Source organism: Sciurus carolinensis, chromosome 2, assembly GCF_902686445.1.
Source record: "Sciurus carolinensis chromosome 2, mSciCar1.2, whole genome shotgun sequence".
In the NCBI taxonomy this organism is placed as follows: Eukaryota; Metazoa; Chordata; class Mammalia; order Rodentia; family Sciuridae; genus Sciurus; species Sciurus carolinensis.
The window spans coordinates 178,791,741-178,812,297 of record NC_062214.1 but is presented as its reverse complement, the minus strand read 5'-3'; the positions used below and the strand labels follow the sequence as shown (position 1 = coordinate 178,812,297).

The 20,557-nt window shown below is 39.3% G+C and overlaps 1 protein-coding gene across 1 annotated transcript in view; it reads right to left on the bottom strand.

Annotated features, from left to right (window-relative positions):
* Tshr (thyroid stimulating hormone receptor) overlaps positions 1-20,557 on the bottom strand; it is a 150,980-nt gene that overhangs the window by 2,801 nt on the left and 127,622 nt on the right. The window contains exon 9 of the mRNA XM_047540171.1: positions 842-1,030. Coding sequence (XP_047396127.1) covers positions 842-1,030 — 189 coding nt within the window. The remainder of the gene's footprint in view (positions 1-841; positions 1,031-20,557) is intronic.

Genomic DNA, 20,557 nt, shown 5'->3' with positions numbered 1-20,557 from the left:
CCCTCTTGCCCGCTTCTAGTTTTCTGCAGTCATTACACCCATTGCAGTTGTTTAGCTTTCCAGTTTGCTTCTGGCCCTACAACTAGGTCCTGATTCTTCTCTGATTATAAATATGAGTGTAGAAAGTCAACTTGCAGACACAGAGAAGCTGAGGGGGACTGAATAAGAGATTAATTAAGGTGGACTTAGGAGATCAGGTATGGTGCAAGACATAAAGCATTAAAGGCATGTTGGGATAGCGAGAAACTGGCAGGGCTGGGGTATGAGCCGAGCTGACTCTAAAGCTACCTACAGGCAAGCAGTGAGTTATGACAGGCCCTAGCTGATTGGGTAGTCCAGTTGCGTGTGTTGTTTGTAAGTGTGTCCTCTTGGTTGTGGTGTCTTTTATGTGTTGCATCTGGAGGCCAGAAATCCTGTCTGTGTGACCTCTGCAAGGTGCTACATGACCTGATCACTCCCGTCCCTAATATGTCATCTCTTACTAAACCTCACCTCTGCTACCAAAGACATTGACCTTCTCATCTGCAACCACTTGGCATCTTCAGAGTTATTGTGCCCCTGGGTTTCCTATTCCTATAGATGTTCCCAATTCTTTTTTTTTAAATATTCTTTTAGTTGTCAATGAATCTTTGTCATATTTATTTATATGCAGTGCTGAGAATTGAACACAGTGCCTCACATACGCTAGGCAAGTGCTGTACCACTGCGCTATGACCTCAGCCCCAGATGCTTCCAGTTCTTTTCCACCTGTTTTTCAAACCACAGAGATTCTTCCCCAACCTAGAAATTAACTCAGCGTCTACCATGGCCTCTCATCACTTTATGGGTCTCTACCACTTACCCTCTGATTTTCTTCTGATTCTTAAAAGCACAGCAGTGGCTTGGGTAAGAAAGATCAGCCCTGGTGAGGTGAAGGAAGCTCAAGGAAAGCGGAAGTTTCTTAAGAGTCCAAGTGTTTCTTGCTATCAGTTCCTTCAGGTGCTCCAGGCCTTTGGGTGGCAGGGCAGTAACACTGGTATAAGACACATCCCTGGGACACAGAAAACAGAACGACACAGAGAGGTGAGCAGCCAGGGTCTTCTCTCTTTGACCAGAAAATCAAACAGACCTCAGATCAACGGGGAGCTCCTATCAGCTACTGAATATGTAACTGATTTCTTTACATAGAAGCACTGGTGCAAGGAGCAGTATTAGGCTTTTAAATCAATATGTTGATAGGAATTCCCATCTTTATTGCCGAGAATTTTGGTATTCATCAGTACAAATACAATTTCTGCAGACATTTTATTCTATCCCTCAGAATATGTGAGAGCGCTTGGAATGAGAGTTCCAATGGATGTCAAGTTTATTCTGTAAAATAACACCACGCAACGGTTAAAGGGTCTCAAGAGGCAAGAGAAATAAAATTGAACAGGTTCAGTGGGATCTCAATTGTTATGAGTCTCTGCGGGGGTTTTGGACTGATGTGGGTCAACACCAATACTGTTAAAATATCTTCTAATTGTGCGGAACTTGAGAGTCCTAGCCAGTTACACTGTGAATTCATGACTAAGAACGACTCCCTTGGGTTTCTTTAGAAGACTGTAATGTATTCCTATAAAGAAAATGAGAAATGAGATTCAAATCACTTTCACACACTGTGGGAGGGAGAGGTGGTGGGGCTGGAAATTGTGGATTAATGTTAGTTACTAAAGTAGATTGCCTTCAATCTGACACTCTCTGTTCTCCCAATCCAGAGAGCCCACGTTGTATGTCTTACTCTATCATTTTTACTAGGATTAAATAGCCTGAATAAGACCATGCATCCCTCTTATTTTCTATTTTATAAATTAAGATATTTACTAAGCATTCCTTGTAGAAGGTCTTTACATTTTTAAATGTTTAACATAATTAGTAGTGTCTGATTAGCAAATGAATTCTAATATTTTCAACTTTTTCCTGCACACCATTAGAATAGGACTTAGCTGGGATTTAAATTAGCAAGGTTCAAGGTTGCTAGAACTTTCTACTGTTTTGTTGTTGTGTGTATGAACACAAAGCTCACCTACTAGTCCCATTCTCCCCACAGAACTGTGACTCTTGTGGGGGAAGGTTACACATTTGCTATCTTGTTTTGTATTTGACATAAAATTCTCTCATTCAGTATTTTCCAAACTTGCCTGGTGGTAAGAATGACCGGCGGTGCTTGTTACTGGGTGGTCTCTAGGTGATTTCTAACATTAGGCAAATAAGTTTGGGAAATTGACATAAACACCTTTGCAGTTAGTGAGGGAGCTGGCTGGAGGGGTTTTGGAGCAGGTCTCCAGTACAGCTGTGGAGTGAGTGAAGCTAGATTGCACTCTACTGCCTCGTCTGCTCTTTCAGCATCGTCGACTTCCAAGTATGGCCATCTTTAGGTCTCCAGTTTTCTGGAAACTGCATGAATGTCTCTTTACCCCATGGTGCTTTCAGATCAATAAGAAAAGAAAACATCTTAGTTCATTTTCCCTGCCTTGCTAGCTGCTAGATACGCTGCTTGTATCTTATCTGAAAGAATTTATCCTTCCAAGAAGTGTTTGCATTTTAGAAGATATTCCTGGAGAAAACTTTCAGCTACTGTATTGCAAAACACTCCCAAACTGTAAAGTTGTAAAGTTTCAGTTACTTCCTTGCAAAACACTCCAAAACTAACTGGCATGAAAAAAAAACAAATATCTTTTTATTATAAGAATAGCTTTTGTTGATCAGGAATGTGAACAGGGCATGGAGGGTTGCGGTGTCTCCGTTGTGTGAGGACTTCGTGCTCAGCAGGGAAGACCTGAGGTCTGAGGTGACAGTGAGAAATAGAAAATCTGGCGGTCCATTTTCAGGTTATAGTATTCAGTCTTAATTGGATCCAATTGTAGCCTTTTTAATTATAGCCCTTTCCTTTGCCTGCCTCCGTTTTAAAGTCAGCCAATCACATGGATTGTGACCGAGATCTTCCAATCAAGATAAAGGGCAGGGCTGCATTAGGGATATAAGCAGACAGGGACTTGCTAACAGGCACACTTGCCAACCAAGTTCCAAGCCAGATTCCGTGGCTTGCCCTTCGGGCAGAAGTGAAGTTTGCCTTGCCCACCCAATTTTAAGCCAGACCCACCCACTTTTAAGCACGCGTTTGATTTCTTGCGGCACCTCAGTATTTCTTTTTTATTTATTTTATTTATTTAATATTTACGGACTGCATTTTGATTCATTGTACACAAATGGGGTACATCATTTCATTTCTATGGTTGTGCACAGATTCATGCCATCTGTGTAATCATACATGTACATAGGGTAATGATGGCTGTCTCAGTCCACCTCAGTATTTCTAATGGTGCCCTGCTGGCTGGAGTTGGAGTTACCTGCTGGCCCCTTCACTGGTATGTCTGAGGAGCAGACTCAAAGGCAGAGCTCATAGTGGCTCCATATGGCTTGGGCTTCTAACAGTATAGCAGCCAGATTGTGAAAGAACTAATGAATTCAAGGGCAGGGGATATAGAACCCACCTCTTAATGGAAGGCATATCAAAGAACTTGGTGCCTTAATTTAAATTGTCATTTTGCTCTAACAAGTGGAAATATCACTGAGGCAGATATCTGTGGGAGAAATTGGTTGCTCACCACTCTGAAAATCAGCATTTATGGTCCAGGCACTACCCAGGACCCTAGCATCAGAATCACCTGCATTACAGACTTAGCCAAACAAACGAATTATATAATCTCCGATGCTGGAGCCCAGGAGTCTGTATTATGTAAGATGCTCTTGGGTTCATTTAGAAGCTCATCTCAGTTATTAAAGCATTTTTTAAACAAAAAATACAGATACTAAAATTGAGACAGAGAAACAAGGTATTTTGGGTCCAAAGAGACTCAGCAAACTGAGGGTAGAACCATAACTATAATTTGGGTCTGGAATTCTCAGTGTCCCAGGAGCTTTACTCTTTATCTTCACATCTCTGGAGTTGGGAACACAGATCCAGGACTCATAAGGAATCCCAGTGGGTAGAATTGATTCTGAGCGTCTAGTGAGCACATACCAGGTGTTCTCTAGCAGGGTCTCAGTCAGGCTGATCTGGGAGGGAGCTTTGGCAGGCATGGAGAAAATAGGTGTTGGAGAAATCTTACAAAAGAAACATCTGTGACATAATGAATGATTGGCATTGATTGGACACTCAATAAATTCATTCCCTCCTTGCTTCAATTTGGAGTTTATCTGAAGTTAAGCCAAAAGCAAATTATCTAGCAAATACAACTCCAGCCCAGAACTTAACTTGTATATGCAACTGCTTTCTTAACATCTCCACCTGGGTGCCTCACAGGCATCTCCAACTTAACAGAGCCATCCAAAACTTAGCTTGTGACACCCCACTCCCACCCCAACCTGCTCCTCCTTCATTTCCCTCACCATAGTAACTGGCGCTCCTGTTCACTCAGTTGCTCAAACTCAAACCCCAGAGAGACTAAATGTTGGACTTTCTTACCACTGTTGCCCCATCAACATTTAATTTAGCAAAAGAGTTACGAATTTGAACTTCCAAGGAATTGTGAATCCACATATAGTCATCCCTCTGAATTTGTGGTTTCTGAATCCATGGATTTAACCAACAGCACATTAAAAATATTAAAAATGAAAAATTGTGTCTGCACTGAACATGTATTTTCTCTCATTATTATTCCCTAAACAATAACAACCATTTCCATGGCATTTACATTATATTAGATGAATCTGAAGATGATTCAAAGTATACAAAGGACATGGGCAGGCTCTATGCAAACACTATGCCATTTTATATGAGAAATTTGAGCATCCCTAATTTTGATATGTCCACAGGGTCCTGGAGTCTATCCCTTGCAGGTACAACCATGCCTCTATTTGCATCTCCAGGTAAGCTTTCCAGTTTCAGCTCACATCAGCTCTTGCTGCAGCAGTGTTGTTCACTCTCACCTCCTGCCCATCCATTCTCCACACAGCAGCCTGAGTAGCCATTAAGAATTGAGTAATGTCACTCTCCTGCTTAAAATTTTTTTCAGTGACTCCCCAGTGTAACATGAACACATCTTTACACTGTATCTTTCAAGGTCCTGCAGGTCTGGCCCTTGACTACTCATGTCAGGCACCCAAGGCCACTTGATGTAACTCTAAGTATCCATTAAGCCTAGTGCTGCTACTGTACCCGCAGCCTTCCTGATGCAGGTTGCTCTCCTTGTACTACTTCACACTTACAAGGTCAAGCAGGAGGAACTACTATCCTTTTTTTTTTTTTTTTTTTTCTTTTTTGAAAATGATATCCTCTCTTGCACTTTTAAATAGATTTTCTGGGTGATATCAGGAAGGAAAGTTGAAGCTCCTTTATATTATCCGATGGATGTAGCATTACCGGTCCACTCAAAATATCCCAAATGGAATGAATCTTCCCTCTAAACCTATTGATATTTTAAAATTTCCTACCTTCTATCCACTACATCCCAGGGCGTGAAGCTTCAGTGTCCTCGTGGAGTCTTTCTTGACTTTGTCCTAGATTCATGTTGTAAAAATTTATGGTAAAATGCAATCTTGCTACCTCTAAGCATCAGAGGCCAGCTCAGCTCATTCTCATTGTGACCACCTTGGTTTAAGTCTGAATTATTTTTCATCCAGGTCTTGCAAAACATTCCAAGATGGTTTCAGAAATCTTCTATTAATTCCACCTTCAAACAGTACAGATGTTCTTTCTAAAACATGATCTCATTGTCTTGCTTGCCAGCTTGACACTTCCTGGTTCCTCCAATGTCTACAGAATGAAATTCAAGCTTCACAGAATACTACTTCCCTTTTTCCCATTGGGAGTCTCTCCCTGAAACCTGTCTCATCTTCTTTCTTGATCTTCTCCCTCATTTTCTCTTTCTTTCTTTCTTTCTTTCTTTCTTTCTTTCTTTCTTTCTTTCTTTCTTTCTTTCTTTCTTTCTGTTTTTTAAATTAAATTTGCCTCTTTTTTTTTTTTTCTCTTCCTCATTTCAATGGGGCACATTTTTCAAATAACTTTCTAGAAAGGTCATATGAGAGAGGTATTTTCTGTTTTCTCCCCAGATCTACTCTTACATTCAATTAATGTTTTACCTGACTGTAAAATTTGGGGTTGCAAAAATTTATTCAAAAATATCAGTCTAGCCAGATGCTGAGACACCTATAATCCCAGCAGCTCGGGAAGCTGAGACGCGAGGATCAAGAGTTCAAAGCCAGCCTCAGCAAAAGCGAGCTGCTAAGCAACTCAGTGAGACTCTATCTCTAAATAAAATACAAAATAGGACTGGAATGTGGCTCAGTAGTCTAGTGCCCCTGAATTCAATCTCTGGTATCCACTCCCCTGCAAAAAATCATTTTCTTCAGAATTTCAAAGACTTTGTCCTGTTGAATTCTAGTAACCAGTGTTGCTTTTGCTAAGTACAATGCAATTTAAGTTCTTGGCCATTGACTTGTTTTGACTCTGAAAGTTGTTGGCAGCTGTAGGGACTGAACGCCTTGTCACTCTAAGTATGCACTCTAGAACCGTAGCTCTCTAGAAGTCTTTATGACCTTTTTATCCATGGTGTGAAATTTCCTCAAGACGTACCTTGATATGAATCTGTTTCTATTTGTTGTTCTGGACACAGGGAATGGAAAGGCCCCTTTAGTCTGAAGACCTGTACTTTTCAGCTCTAGAAAATTTTCTTGTAATGTTCCTGGGACAACTTACTCTTGTCTTCTCTGCTTCTTCTCTGGAATTTCTAGTAAGTGGAAAAGGAGCCTCCTGAATCCCTTAGACATACCTCCTTCTTTTACTGTAATTTTCTCCTGTTACTTTTATTAAGTCTTCTAGTAGAATCCCCTCACTTTATCTTCCATCTCTTATACTGAATTTTTAATTTTTACTTCACAAGAGCTGGGTCTGCCTGTTCTGTTTGCTTTAGTACTTTTGACAAATAGGCTGGTATTCAGTCAACAGAAGGCTCTGAATATGTATTTGTCAGGTGCATGAGTATATTTTTTTAAGAGTATTTTCTGGGTTTTTGTTCCTTTTGTGGTGGGATATTTGAGGAGGCCCACCACACATTGGGAGTGTGGGTTTTACTATACTTGCTCATAACCAAAAGACTAAGAAACAATGATGCATGAGTTTGAAATTCAGATGATCTGGATCTGAATTCCAACTTCTGCACTTACTACTAGTCATTTAACCTTTGTGTGTCTCAGTTTCCTTATCTTGGGCTTGTTGAACAGTAACTGAGAGTGTGTTCTCAATAAATTATTATAATTGTTAGTGTTGTTTTAGTAAATAGGGATGAAATGTTTTCTCAAATTTATCACAGGTCACTAATTATTGCTTTGTTAAAAATTCTTTTCTGATCTCTGCAATGTCTGATTTCTATAGGTTCATTTCCTCCCATTTGTTCACTGGGTTTCAGTCTTTCACATTGGAATCATTCTTTGGTGATCTTGATTACACATTCATGCTTAAGAGCAAGTTTTTCCATTGGCAGATTTTGCTTTAGGGCAATCGTGTAGAAAGCTGACAATTGTGTTGTTGGACTCTAAAATGCCAGTTTGTGGATGCCTATTTTGTTTTAGAACTTTCCAGAATTTCTGGAAAAGAGATTTGAAATCTCCAGCTCAGAGGGGAGCTATTTGGATGCTGGCATTTTGGCCTTCCACGAATTCTTCTGGTTTTGGCTCCATGTCTCACTCTTGCCATATGCTCTGACATGCCACCTCTAAATCTCACCCCTCAAAGTTTTGGGGTAGTTTACTCTGCTCCCTGTGAGTCCTCTAAGCTTCTCTTTCCTTCTCTTCTGCCTTTTTTCTTTCAGGATCCCATAATTCTCCAGACCATCAATATACCTTATGTGTCCTCTTGCCCTTGTGGATTTATGTGTATTCAAAATTCCTTCTTGGGGCTGGGGTTGTGGCTCAGTGATAGAGCGCTTAACTCACTTGTGTGAGGCACTGGGTTGGATTCTCAGCACCACGTATAAAAATAAATGAATAAAATAAAGGTCTATCAACATCTAAGAGATATTTTTAAAAAAATTCCTTCCTCATCTTTTTAGGAGGATCTGAAGCAGGAGAAGAAATAAAAGTGTAGGTTCAATGTATTATCTTTAACTTTTAATCGCTACTCTATTTCCCATGAGAACTGTGACAGAGCTTGGAACAGATCATTGTTGAGTGCTGAGCCACATGAGACAGTCTCCCAGCTCTGGAGTTGATGGAGAAAGAACCTTACTCTGAAGAAATCCCCAAACTCAATAAGTCAGGGACCATTTTAAGTTAGTTATTTGAACCTGTATCTTCTCCTATTCACCCAAATTTTTATTCGGTCACTTTTGAATCCAGGATTTTCTAATAGCGTGCCTTCTCTTCTAAAATAATGCCTTGAACATACAGTTAAAAAGTTGTTGATTTCAGAGTGAGGCGTGTATAGAGAGTTGCTATCGGCAGCTGGAAGATCCAAATCCATTTGTGATTGGAGCCACACAGATGGAAACCTACTAGCTGGAGGGCTTCCTCTTTCTTGTTGATTCTGGCACTTTCCTTGAAGAACTCTTCAAGTGATGGGCACTGAATTCCATGAGAATTTGTCTCTAGCAAGTATTTACTCACAAATCAGGATGCAGCTAAGCTGAGGCTGGCAGACGGTTTGAAGTCTAATTGTCTGGGTCATGGGAACCATCTCAAGTTAAGTGTTTAATGAAAGTAACAGGACCTGAATTTGGAAAGAGGATTATACACAGTGTTACACACAGGGCAGGAATATCACCAAAATTTAACAATGCCAACTGATATTTGATGCCACAGGAAGAACAAATTTCTTCTCTGAAACAATTATGTATTCTAGCACTGTTCAAACGTTGGAATAATTTCCACTTTTGTGAGATATTTTGTCACTGATTATTATTTAAGATTACATTTTGAGAAATTCAATTGCAAACTAAAGAAGCACTAACTGGCTTGCCAAGTTTCCAACAGCAATTGTTAATATAGAAGCTGCTCTATTATAAGTGTGTTGACACATTTGTGAATTGGTAGATGAAATGCATCTCAGAACAAAAAGATCAATTAAATGCATATAGATAATTTAATGAATTTGTTGATGCTGAATTAAAATAAAGGCTGAAAAAGCTATTAAGTTCAAGACAGTGGGCTTGTATCAATGTGTTTAAAAGAATTTAAAAACACAACATGCATTTATTCAACAAGTACTTTGATTGCTCTCTTTATATAGGTACTTCTAGAAGCTAGGACTATAGCAGTAGACTAAATGGGCAGATAGTCCTGCTTTCCTCATGAGCACCTTCTAGTGGGGAGAGAGGACAGATGGTATTAGATGATAATGATAGTTGCTATGGGAAAAAGGAAGAAGGAAGAAGAAGAAAGGAAGAGGCTGGAAGTGAGGTCACAATTAGAGATGGCGGAGAATGTCATGGAGGGCCTCATTAAGGATATTGTTGAGCGCATGTTCACAAGAGATGAGGGAGAAACTCTTATCAATCTCCTGGGAAAGAACGTGCCAGACAAGGACCCAGCAGCGTAATAATCCTGAGCTAAGGGTGCGCCTGCATGTTTGAGGAAGCACGGAAGCTGATGTGGCTAGAACTGAGACAGGGAACTGGTAGGAAATGTAGGACAAGTCAGAGAGGTAACAGGAACCAGATCATGCCTGGTCTTGTTGGCCATCAAAAGGACCTCCTCTTTCCACTGGGGTGAGATAAAAAATGTTCAAAGAAATATATAATCTGATTTATTTCTAAAGGATCTATCTAGGGCTGGGGATCTAGCTCAGTGATAGAGCACTTTCTTAGCACACGTGAGACCCTGGGTTCAATCCCTAATATTGCAAAATAAAAAAAAAAAAAAAAAAAAAAAAAACAATTTATCAAAGGATCAGTCTGAATGGTGCTTGGAAAGTAGACCAAAGGAGTGGAAACAGGAAGACCAACAATAGAGAATGGTGCTGTGGAGTGAAGTGATTGCACTGGAGATGCTGAAAGTGGTTGGAGTTTGCATTTAAAAGGTAGAATCAGCGGGACTTTCTGATGGGTTGTATATAGGGTATGAGAGAAAGACAAGAATCCAAGGTGAACTCCAAGATTTTGGGTCTGTAACTAGAAGAATGTGGTTGCCATTTTCTGAGATCAGGAAGGCTGCATGTGAGGTAACTTTGGTAGAAATGATCAGAGTTCAGTTTTGGAACTCCAGACCGATTTGGTCTTCAGAGCACCCAATTTCCCTCCCTTCTGGGAGGTCCCTTCTGGGAGGTCCAGTCCCTATCAAATAGCCTGGAGGTACAGAAGAACAGTCTCAACTGAGCGCTGGGACCAAGGTGTCCAGGAATACTACAGTCAGGGCTAAGGTGGGACAGAGGTGTAGGAAAGAGGTCATGAGGGTGAGTTGCAAAGGGCTCTGCAGCTGTTCTCAATATTTCTATAGTAACCACGGTTATTGTCCTTACTCATCAGGTTAGGTTCCCCACAAAATAATGTCAACACATCTTTCAAACACTATCTTTTGACCCAGGTTGGATTTTTTTCCCTCTGAATACACCCTATATTTTCCTGTAGGCTTGCCTTTGTTCTTTCTCTTAACTCTATCTCTGTCTTTGCCACTCCACCCCTCACCTGAAGCCCATCTCAGATACCACCCCTTTAACGGGGCCTTTGCTGATTGCCCTAACAGGAATGGTATCTTGATTCTCTAATTATGTCTTATGGCTTTTCTTATATTAAGCCTGTTAAAGTTACTTATTTACATTTCTCCTGAATTTGATTATAACCTGTTTAAAAGCAGAGGCTGTGTCTTATTCTCATTATTTTCATGGAGTTGACAAGGCATCCAGTAAGATGCTTGTGGTGAAGTGAGTATATGAACTCTGTTATGATTTAGATGTGGTGTCCCCAAAAGCTCAGGTGAGACAATGCTAGAAGGTTTGGAGGAGAAATGATTGGGTTACAACCTTAACCTAATCAGTGGATTAATCCCTGATGGGATTAACTGAGTGGTAACTGGAGACAGGTGGGGTGTGGCTGGAGGAAGTAGTACACTGGGGACGTGGCTATGGGGTATATATTTTGTATATGGCGAATGGAGTCTCTCTCTCTGCTTTCTGGTCACCATGTGAGCTGCTTCCCTCTGCCACATTCTTCCTCCATGATGTTCTGCCTCACCTTGAGCCCCAAGGAATGGAGCCAGCCTATAGAAGGACCAAGACCTCCTCCATAGAAGACTAAGACCTCTGCAACTGTGAGCCCTCAAATAAACTTTTCCTCCTCTGCAATTGTGCTGGTTGGGTCCTTTAGTCACAGCAGTAAAAAAGCTGACTAAAATAAACCCCTTTGGGGTTGGAGTTGTGGCTCAGTTGTAGCACTTGCCTAGCATGAGTGAGGTACTGGGTTTGATTCTTAGCACCACATATAAATAAATAAATAAAATAAACATCTGTCAACATCTAAAAAATATTAAAAAAAATAAACCCCTTTGCCCTGGTTTGTTTTAGGTTAGCAGGTTCTCCTCAGTAAGCTCATAGAACAAGAAAGAGTTCAAACTTGGGAGGGCAGCAAGCTGGTGGTTAGAACCAAAACTTATTTCATTTAGTCCAAAATTTTTATGCAGGATCACAACTCAGTGATAAGAATACAATTGAAAGATGGACAAAAGATTTGAACAGACACTCATCAAAAGAAAACATACAATGGATTAGAAGAACATGAAAAGATGCTCAACATCATTTATAGTTGGGGAAACAAATTGAAACCATAACAAGATACCACTGTATACCCACTAGAATGACTAGAATTTTTAAAAAGATTGGCAATAAAACAGGTTAACTACTATGAAACTCTTGCTAATGTAGACTAGAAAATGGAACAACTATTTTGGAAAACAGTTGGGCAGCGTTTCCTATAAAGATAGACATACATCTGTCCTATGACCTGGTAACCTTGCTCAGATTTTTACACTGGAAAAATTAAAAAATATATGGTTATTTACAGGAGTCTGGGGTCTGAGGGGTGTTTCTGGGTGGTGAAAATGTTCTAAGTCTTAACCAGGGTAGAGCAATTAAATCATATACTTAAACACTTTATGTTATTATATGTAAATTATATCTCAATAAAAGTTTTTGCCCTGGATACATCTAGAAAATTATTTCCTTAGAGTTCAGGCACACTAGAGAAAAACTTGCCACAAATTTTCAGCTGTCTAATCATATAATCTTTGGATGATCAAAAAATATAAAAATAAACAATATAAAAACAAACAAACAAAACAACAAAAAGTTGCCAAGAAAGTTGGCAATACCATGACCCCTGGATTTTCAAGTCATTAATTTGATCAGCAAAAAAGCAACAAGTTTATTTTTGAAGTTTATTTTTGTGAAGGAAACTCAAGGATACTTTCACAAAGATTCTCTTTTCTTAAGAGGTACTTATGATAGTAATTGGGACTATTATAGTAATTTCCATCAGTATGCTACAGGCTATTTAAGTGAGTTACATAATTTAAAATTTAGATAACACTGGCTATTATGGGAAGCATTTCAGTGTGTTCTTTCCTTTGGCATTATGAACACCAAGAGCTTCTTTTTCAAAATAACATGAAAGAAAACAAGGTAATCCAAAATAGAAAGCATAAAATGAACAATGAGATTGCATATCTTGATTTTAAAAAAATCAATAAGTAAAAAATGTTATTGTATCCCCAAGCTAAATTCAAAAGCTTTTTTTTTAATAGCAAAGACTAAAGAATAGAGCTCACTCTTGAACTTGTTTTTAATTAGATTCTCTTTTGAGAAATGACCTTGGAAAAAGATGATAAACTAAGAGGGTGAGTTTTATTGACTTTGTTGACTATTAGAAATGACTGTGTTGTTTTACAAAAATATTTAATGAGGCAAAAATACATATGGTACCCAATTATCTTTTCATTAGATGGAGTTTCAAATTTTCCACATTTGGTTTTCATACTAAACAACAACCAAATGTGGGTATTTTAAATTCAGTTACAAAGCATCAAATATTTATTGACCACTTGCTATCTTCTCTTTTGAGGTGCAGGATTACAAAACCAAAAGATACAGTACATTTCATCTGGGATCTTAAAATCTAGTTATGTGAAATTTGTGGGAAATAAAGTAATAAAGATTTTCACAAAAGTTCAAGATAAGAATTAGAGAGTTGTCACAGGCCATGCATGATTAGTTAACAAATGCATTTAAAAAAATATTAGTTGTACATAGCTGCTCAGTTCACAATAGCCAAATTGTGGAACCAACCTAGATGTCCTTCAATTGATGAATGGATAAAGAAAATGTGGTATATATATATACAATGGAATATTACTCAGCCATAAAGAATGATAAAATTATGGCATTTGCAGGCAAATGGATGAAATTGGAGAATATCATGCTAAGTGAGATAAGCCAATCTCAAAAAACCAAAGGACGAATGATATCACTAGTAAGTGGATGATGACACATAATGGGGGGTGGGAGGGGTTAGTGTTAGGGTTAGAGTTAAGGTTAGGGAGGGGGGCAAGAATGGAGGAAGGAAGGACTGTATAGAGGGAAAAGAGGGGTGGGAGGGGTGGGGGGAAGGGAAAAAATAACAGTATGAATCAAACAGCATTACCCTATGTAAATTTATGATTATACAAATGGTATGCCTTTACGCCATGTACAAACAGAGAAACAACATGTATCCCATTTGTTTACAATAAAAAAAATATATTAGTTGTAGATGGACATAATACCTTTATTTTTCCTATTTTTTTTTGGTGGTGCTGGGGATTGAACCCAGGGCCTTGTGCTTGCTATTTTTCCTTTTTGTGTGGTGCTGAGGATTGAACCCAGTGGCTCCTGCGTGCGAGTCAGATCTATAATCCCAATCCCAACAAATGCATTTTAAGACAACAAATATTTACTTGGAATTTGAGAAATGAGACTGGACTCTATTCATTTCTTACTTTGTTCCTACTGACCTTTCAATTCCTGACATCTCCAGGGACTTCTCTTCCTACATTATGTGACTTTCTTTCTCAATTTAATTTAAATTTTTGTTAATATAAATATGAACTTTCTTTGTGAAAAGCAAATTACCCTAGAAACTTGATAACACAAACTGTAGCGGACTCCTGTCCAGTCTCTGCAGCCTGGTTTCTGACGTCTCAGAAGAAATCACTTTCAACTTCTGGTACTTCCTTCCCTACTTGCAAACCTCTCTTGGTTTAGTGGTCTTAGATTTCACCCACTGACTCCCTGCTGTGTAAGATGAAGATGTAACTCACTTTCATCACCTAAGAGGACCCCGTCACGGACCTAACCAACGCCATTTTGATTTTGTCTCTCTCTGACTTTGCTTGCCTTTTTAACTTTTTTATTTTTCCCCTCTGAACCACTTTCTTCTGCAGTTACCTTAGATGCCAGGAAGAACAGATCTGGTTGATAAGTGACTTTATGACAAGGGACTGAAACTACCTCCAAGCAACCTGGAGCCTCACAGAACAGATGACCCCATGATGAGATCGCCCCACTAAGCAGGAGCAATTGCCCAGTGGCAAAGCTGAGGCTACCCTCTAAGCAGGGCATCTCTAGATGGGAACTGAATCACCCCTCAAATGATGGTGACCTTCCCGGAGCATCACAGATCAGCCAGACTTGGCCTGATCAGGATGACTTCTCTATCAGTTACACAGACCCCCAGCCAAGCAGCCCCCAATTTTTGTCTTTGTTTTCTCTTCCTATAATACATCGAAGTTTGTGTTAGTTCCTCACAGGCAGATCTTTGATCACTATGCCCTTATATCTGTCCTTTCCAGTGTGGCCATGCCAGTTAAAGTTCCTTTCCTGACCTACACCCCTCCTTATCCCTTTGGCATATTGGGACAAGTGGCTGAGCCTAGTCTGTTGGGACCACCAGAGCTAGGACCTTCAACCAATGACTCCAGTAACACAACAACTTTCTGATACCCCTCTACTCTCTGAAATAGTTTTAGAACTCATTTGGTCAAACCCACATTCAGTATTTTGTTTATTACAACTCTGCATATTGTGATTCCATTATCTTCCTAGTCTTATGTTTCTGCTTCTCATGGAATGTCTTCCTTTTTGCCTTTTTTAAAGCTTATATGTCTTGGTTTGAATGGATCTATTGTTAGCACTTCCATATGTTCCAAAGTTCTGTGAAACACCCCAAACCAGTTTTTCACACTGCTGATCCTGTCAGAGAATCTGCCAATCCCCCTTGCTTTCTAAAAGATCTTCCTTCTGGAGCCTTCAGTTCTTCATTTCTGATGTAGACACTTGGACCTCCCTTCATGTTCATCCTGGAATTCCATTTGCTTCCTTTCTGTGTTTATTACTGTTTCTGAATTATTCATTTTTCTCTTTCCTGATGTAAGCTCAAAAAAAAAATGGTAAACAGAATATTAGGTTTCTGAGACTTTGCAGGGAAGCTCGGTGAATGTGGGTTATTGGCTAACAAGTTATACCATGATAATTTGGGGAGACTATCAATGGTCATTCTTCTGTTTTATTTCTTTCTTATCTTTGGAACTGTCGGCTTCCCCAAATTCTACTCTCCCTAGAGTACATACATTCTAAGTGCATTCATTTTATGAGATGAGTAGAGGGGGACTTCTTAGTCTTAAATGTTGTGATGTTCTGGGTGTGGTGGCGCACTCCTTTAATCCCAGGAGCACCAGAGGCTGAGGCAGGAGGATCACAAGTTCAAAAACAGCCTCCGTAATTTAGCAAGGCCCTAAGCAACTTAGCTAGACCCTGTCTCAAAATTAAAAAAAAAAAGGAAGAGGGAGTGGTTAGGGATGTGATTCAGTGTCCCTGTGTTCAATCCCTGATATCTCCCCAAAACATGTTGTAATGTAAATTTTCGTAGCACCCTGTTTTCAGAACAGTGCTTCACTTCCGTCCCAAACTGTGCCTTTTATCCTTAAATCTTCATGATCACATTTTAATGGAAAGAAACTTTAGTCTTCTCCTGTGAGGGGAAGGAAGTAGTTACTTAATAGTTCAGGATGAGAGAAAACATCTGGGGGGATAGGTGAAGTTTTTAAAGACTTTCAACTTCAACATCACCAATACCCTTACTTAAGATTTAATTGATGAATTCTTCCTTAGACTGTGTGATTTGAATTAGCTTTCTTTTTATGGGTTTCACCCATGCAAGTAAGAGAGAGCAAGAAGCTCTCTCTTCATCTTTGAAGACATTTGTCCCTTACTTACATGGTCACCTACCTTCATTTGTCACTGAGAGGGCATGCCCCCCCACACAATTACTCCCATTTTAATATTATTTTAGAAGGAATCAGGGAAAATTGCTTTGATAGGGAGGTTTATCATGAGTCTTAATTCTGTCTGTTCTTTGAGATTTCTTCCATATCTGTTTCTTCTATCACCACCTACGTTCTAAAGAGTCTCAAATATGTCTTTATCCCTGACCTCTGTTGTACCTTTCACATTCACATACGTCACTGCCTGCTTGGATGTGTCATGGGCACCTCCAGTTGCTTTTCCCCACCTCAGAAAATGGTGACCCCACTTTCCTAACTGCTCAGGCAAAAAAAACCAAAAAACAACAACAAAAAAAACCACTTGCAGTTGTTTCAATTTTTCTCTTTCATTCAAGCCCATGTTCAACACCAGTATATCCTGTTAGCTTTTCCTTATAAATATAGTCAGAATCTGATCATTTCTCATCACATCCACTGCTACTGCCTTAGTGGAAGCTGCTATCATCTCTTACCTACTTTATCTGGTGTATTAAGTGGTCTCTGTTTCCACACTTGGCACCCTGTAGTCTATTTTCAATACTACAACCAGAGTTCCAGTTAAGACATGAGTCAGATCTTTGCTCAGAAAACACTGAAGTCAGTTCTAAGAACAAAATCAAGACCTCACAATGGCCTCTAGGGCCACAAATTGTTCTCATACCTCATTACCTTTTTTTTTAAAACCAATCCGTTTTTCCCATTTAGTTCACTCTGTTTGAGCTGCTATGACCTCCTTGCTCTTCCTCAAACATGCCAGAAATATTCTCTCCTGGAGGTCTTTGCACTTGTCTAGAATGCTCTTCCTTCAGATAGCCACATGGTTTGCCCCTTCCTTCCTTTCAACTGTTTCCCAGTTGTCACCTTCTCAATGAGGCTTTCCCTAACCACTTTTTAAAATAGTGATCCTCCATGCCTGTAACCCAGAATTCAGGAGGTTGATGCAGGAGGATTGCAAGTTTGAGGCCAGCCCCAGCAACTTATCAAGATCCTCAGCAACTTAGTGAGACTCTGTCTCAAAATAAAAATAAAATAGGCATGTGGATGTAGCTCAGTGGTAGGATGCTCCTGAGCTAAGTCCCTAGTACCGAAATGAAATAATAGAATAAAATAGTGAACCTCAAGCATCTCAAGCTTAGAAGTCCTCAGTAGGAGTTTATTGTACATTTTCAAAAGTTGATTAGGGAGGGTGTAACCAAACTGAAGGTAATGAGTAGAAATAAGAGGGAACAAAGCAGGAAATTCAGACAAGTGGGATGATTAATAAAAGTTAAAATCTGAGACTTGAGATTTTAAGAGTGTTTACATTCTCATGTTATTTGAGAGCAGATGGTTTAACCAAAGGAGAACATACAGAGAAGAAAGAGATGGGACCCAGAATTGAACCCCATTTGATGTCATGGTACACTGAGTTAGTGAGAGAAATTGAGAAGAACTGATCAGAGAGGTTAGGAGAGAGCAGAATAATTTATCAAGGCTCAGGAAGAAGTAAATGTAGCCTTAATAAAGCTTAACATTCACTGAGGATATCCTTAGTTCCTTTAAATTGTCTACTTAAACTTGGTTACTTCTAGTTATCCTGTTTTGACAGATGAGAAAACTGAGACTTAGTTCTTAACAGTTAGGAAACAATGGTGCCAAGAGTTAATACCAGGTATAACTTTTTACCGAGTTCACTTTCTTCAACCTGGAAGCATCAGGGAGCAAGAAAAGCACTTTCCAGCCATTGATATCTGCTCTTAACTTGGTTGTAGAAAATATTGCCATAAATAAAAAAGACAACTTTTAAGAAGCATGAACAAATGGGTAGTTTAATTGATCACTTCCAAAAAAGTAGAAATGAGCACATTTACCTAAGTTCAATATGCTAAAATGTCTTTAAATGCTGTAGTAATTATAGAAGTATGATTTGACTGTTTATTGTAAATTTTATTATTTTCACAAACATTTATTATGCTTGTACTGTGTCTCAGGCATTATAATATGAACTGGTGCTATAGAAACAAAACATTGATGCTGGCCTCCAGGATGCCCTGGAGAGATGGATAGAGGCACAGGACTGGTACATAAGAGTCGCTCAGGGTAGATGGTGGTGTACAGAGAAGAGTCCTCATTCTTCCCTGAGGAGAAGGAGGACTAAGGATGACTTCAGAGAAGAGGAGACCTTCGCTTGAATATCAAAATGTCAGGAGCTTATTAGGTCATAGAAGGCTTTTCCAGACAGTGAGAAGAGCAAGAGTTTATAGCTGCATAAGTAGGTTTGAATATTAGTGGGGTTAAGAGTTTTAATATGGATGACACATTGGTCAGAGGTACAAAGTGGCATGAGATGAAGCTGAAAATCATAGCAGGGCCTCTTGTGTCACACCAATGCCTTTCCTGAAGGGAGGCCAGTGTGGGGTTTTAAGATCCTACTTGCCTTTGAGCTTACAGATGTTTGAAGAGGATGGATTTGAGAGGGACCAAGACTAAATGCAGGGTGGAGATTTGGTGACTCTTGTCATATATGCCGCTGCCTCACAAAATATGGTGCTCAGCGGCCAACAGCTTCTTACCAATCCTTGACAAGGCAAGAAGAAGCTTGTTCTGCTATGAACATTGGTGTGACTGCATCATTGTAGTATGCTGATTTTAAGTCCTTTGTGTATAAATGGAGGAGTGGGATAACTGGGTCAAAAGGTGGGTTCTTTCCAAGTTTTCTGAGGAATCTCCACACTGCTTTCCAGAGTGGTTGCACCAATTTGCAATTCTACCAGCAATGTAAAAGTGTGTCTTTTTCCCCACATCCATGCCAACACCTGTTATTATTTGTCTTTTTGATAATAGCCATTCTAGCAGCTCAATTCACAATAGCTAGATTGTGGAACCAACCTAGATGCCCTTCAACAGATGAATGGATAAAGAAACTATGGTATATATACACAATGGAATATTATTCAACCATAATGAAGAAGAATATTATGGCATTTGCAGATAAATGGATGGATCTGGAGAATATCATGCTAAGTGAAATAAGCCAAGCCCAAAAAACCAAAGGCTGAATGTTTTCCCTGATAAGTGGAGAATGATATATAATGGAGGTTGTGGGGGTGGGGGTAAGAGAAGAATGGAGGAATTTAGATTACGTAGAGGGAAATGAGAGGAAGGAGGGGGGATGAAAAATGGTGGAATGAGACAGACATCCTTACCCTATATACATGTATGATTACGTGAATGGCATGAATCTACATCTTGCACAACCATAGAAATGAAAAGAGGTACCCCATTTGTGTATAATGAATCAAAATGCAGTCTGTAAAAATAAAAAAATAATAATTAAAAAAATAAAGAGTCTTGTTCTGGATTGTAAACCTACTGCTCCTCTGAGCAAGTGCCCAGTGTGGCTGACCTCACTCTCGTGGCAGACCTTCTCCGTGAGGAAGCTGTGCTCTGCTGCAGACTCTGGAGCAGTCATTTACCTCGTACTGGACCCGCAGTTCGGGTGGCTCTGGGCGATACCACTGATCTTCAAATGCTTTCAATCTCACATGTTTGTAAGTATAAATTCTTAGAGCATACAGTTCTAATATATGAATATTTATGAGCTCTATACACGTGTCAGTGTAATACTGTAGCATGCATCTTATAAAACACACCAAATATACATTTGAAAAGGTTCTGCTAAAGACAAAATAAGCAACATTTAAATTTTTTTCACTAAAGTGAAACCATGTTATCAAATATGCTTTATTAATCTTGAAAACAATTTTAAAATGCTTTCTGATATGGCTGTTGTAAGTCTGCTTCGAATTTGGTTTATTTTAGTTTTGGTGTAAATAGTTGTCTTAGTCCAAAAAGCTACCATAAAAAGACAGTTGCATGTAAGTGGAATAAAGCAACTATGGGTGTACTCATAAACAAAGAGTCTCATCTTTTCATCCAATTCAGTAAATACATGTTCTTAAGGAAATGCATATCCTCTGAAGACAATCAGTTATTTCGGCAAATTGATTTGAGTGTGTGTGTCATTTTCTTATTTTATACACATGGATTTAAAAACCATTGCAACTCTGTAAACCTATCACCATAACAAACTACTACAGATGGAGTTGCTTAAACAATGGAAATCCATTTTCTTACAGCTCTGGAGGCTGGAAGCCTGAGATCAAGGTATCGGTAGGGCTCAATTTCCTTGGCTTGCAGATGGCTGCAATCCCTACATGATTTTTCCCTAAGCTTTTCTGGTGTCTCTCTGTTTTCCCTAATTTCGTCTTGTAAATGT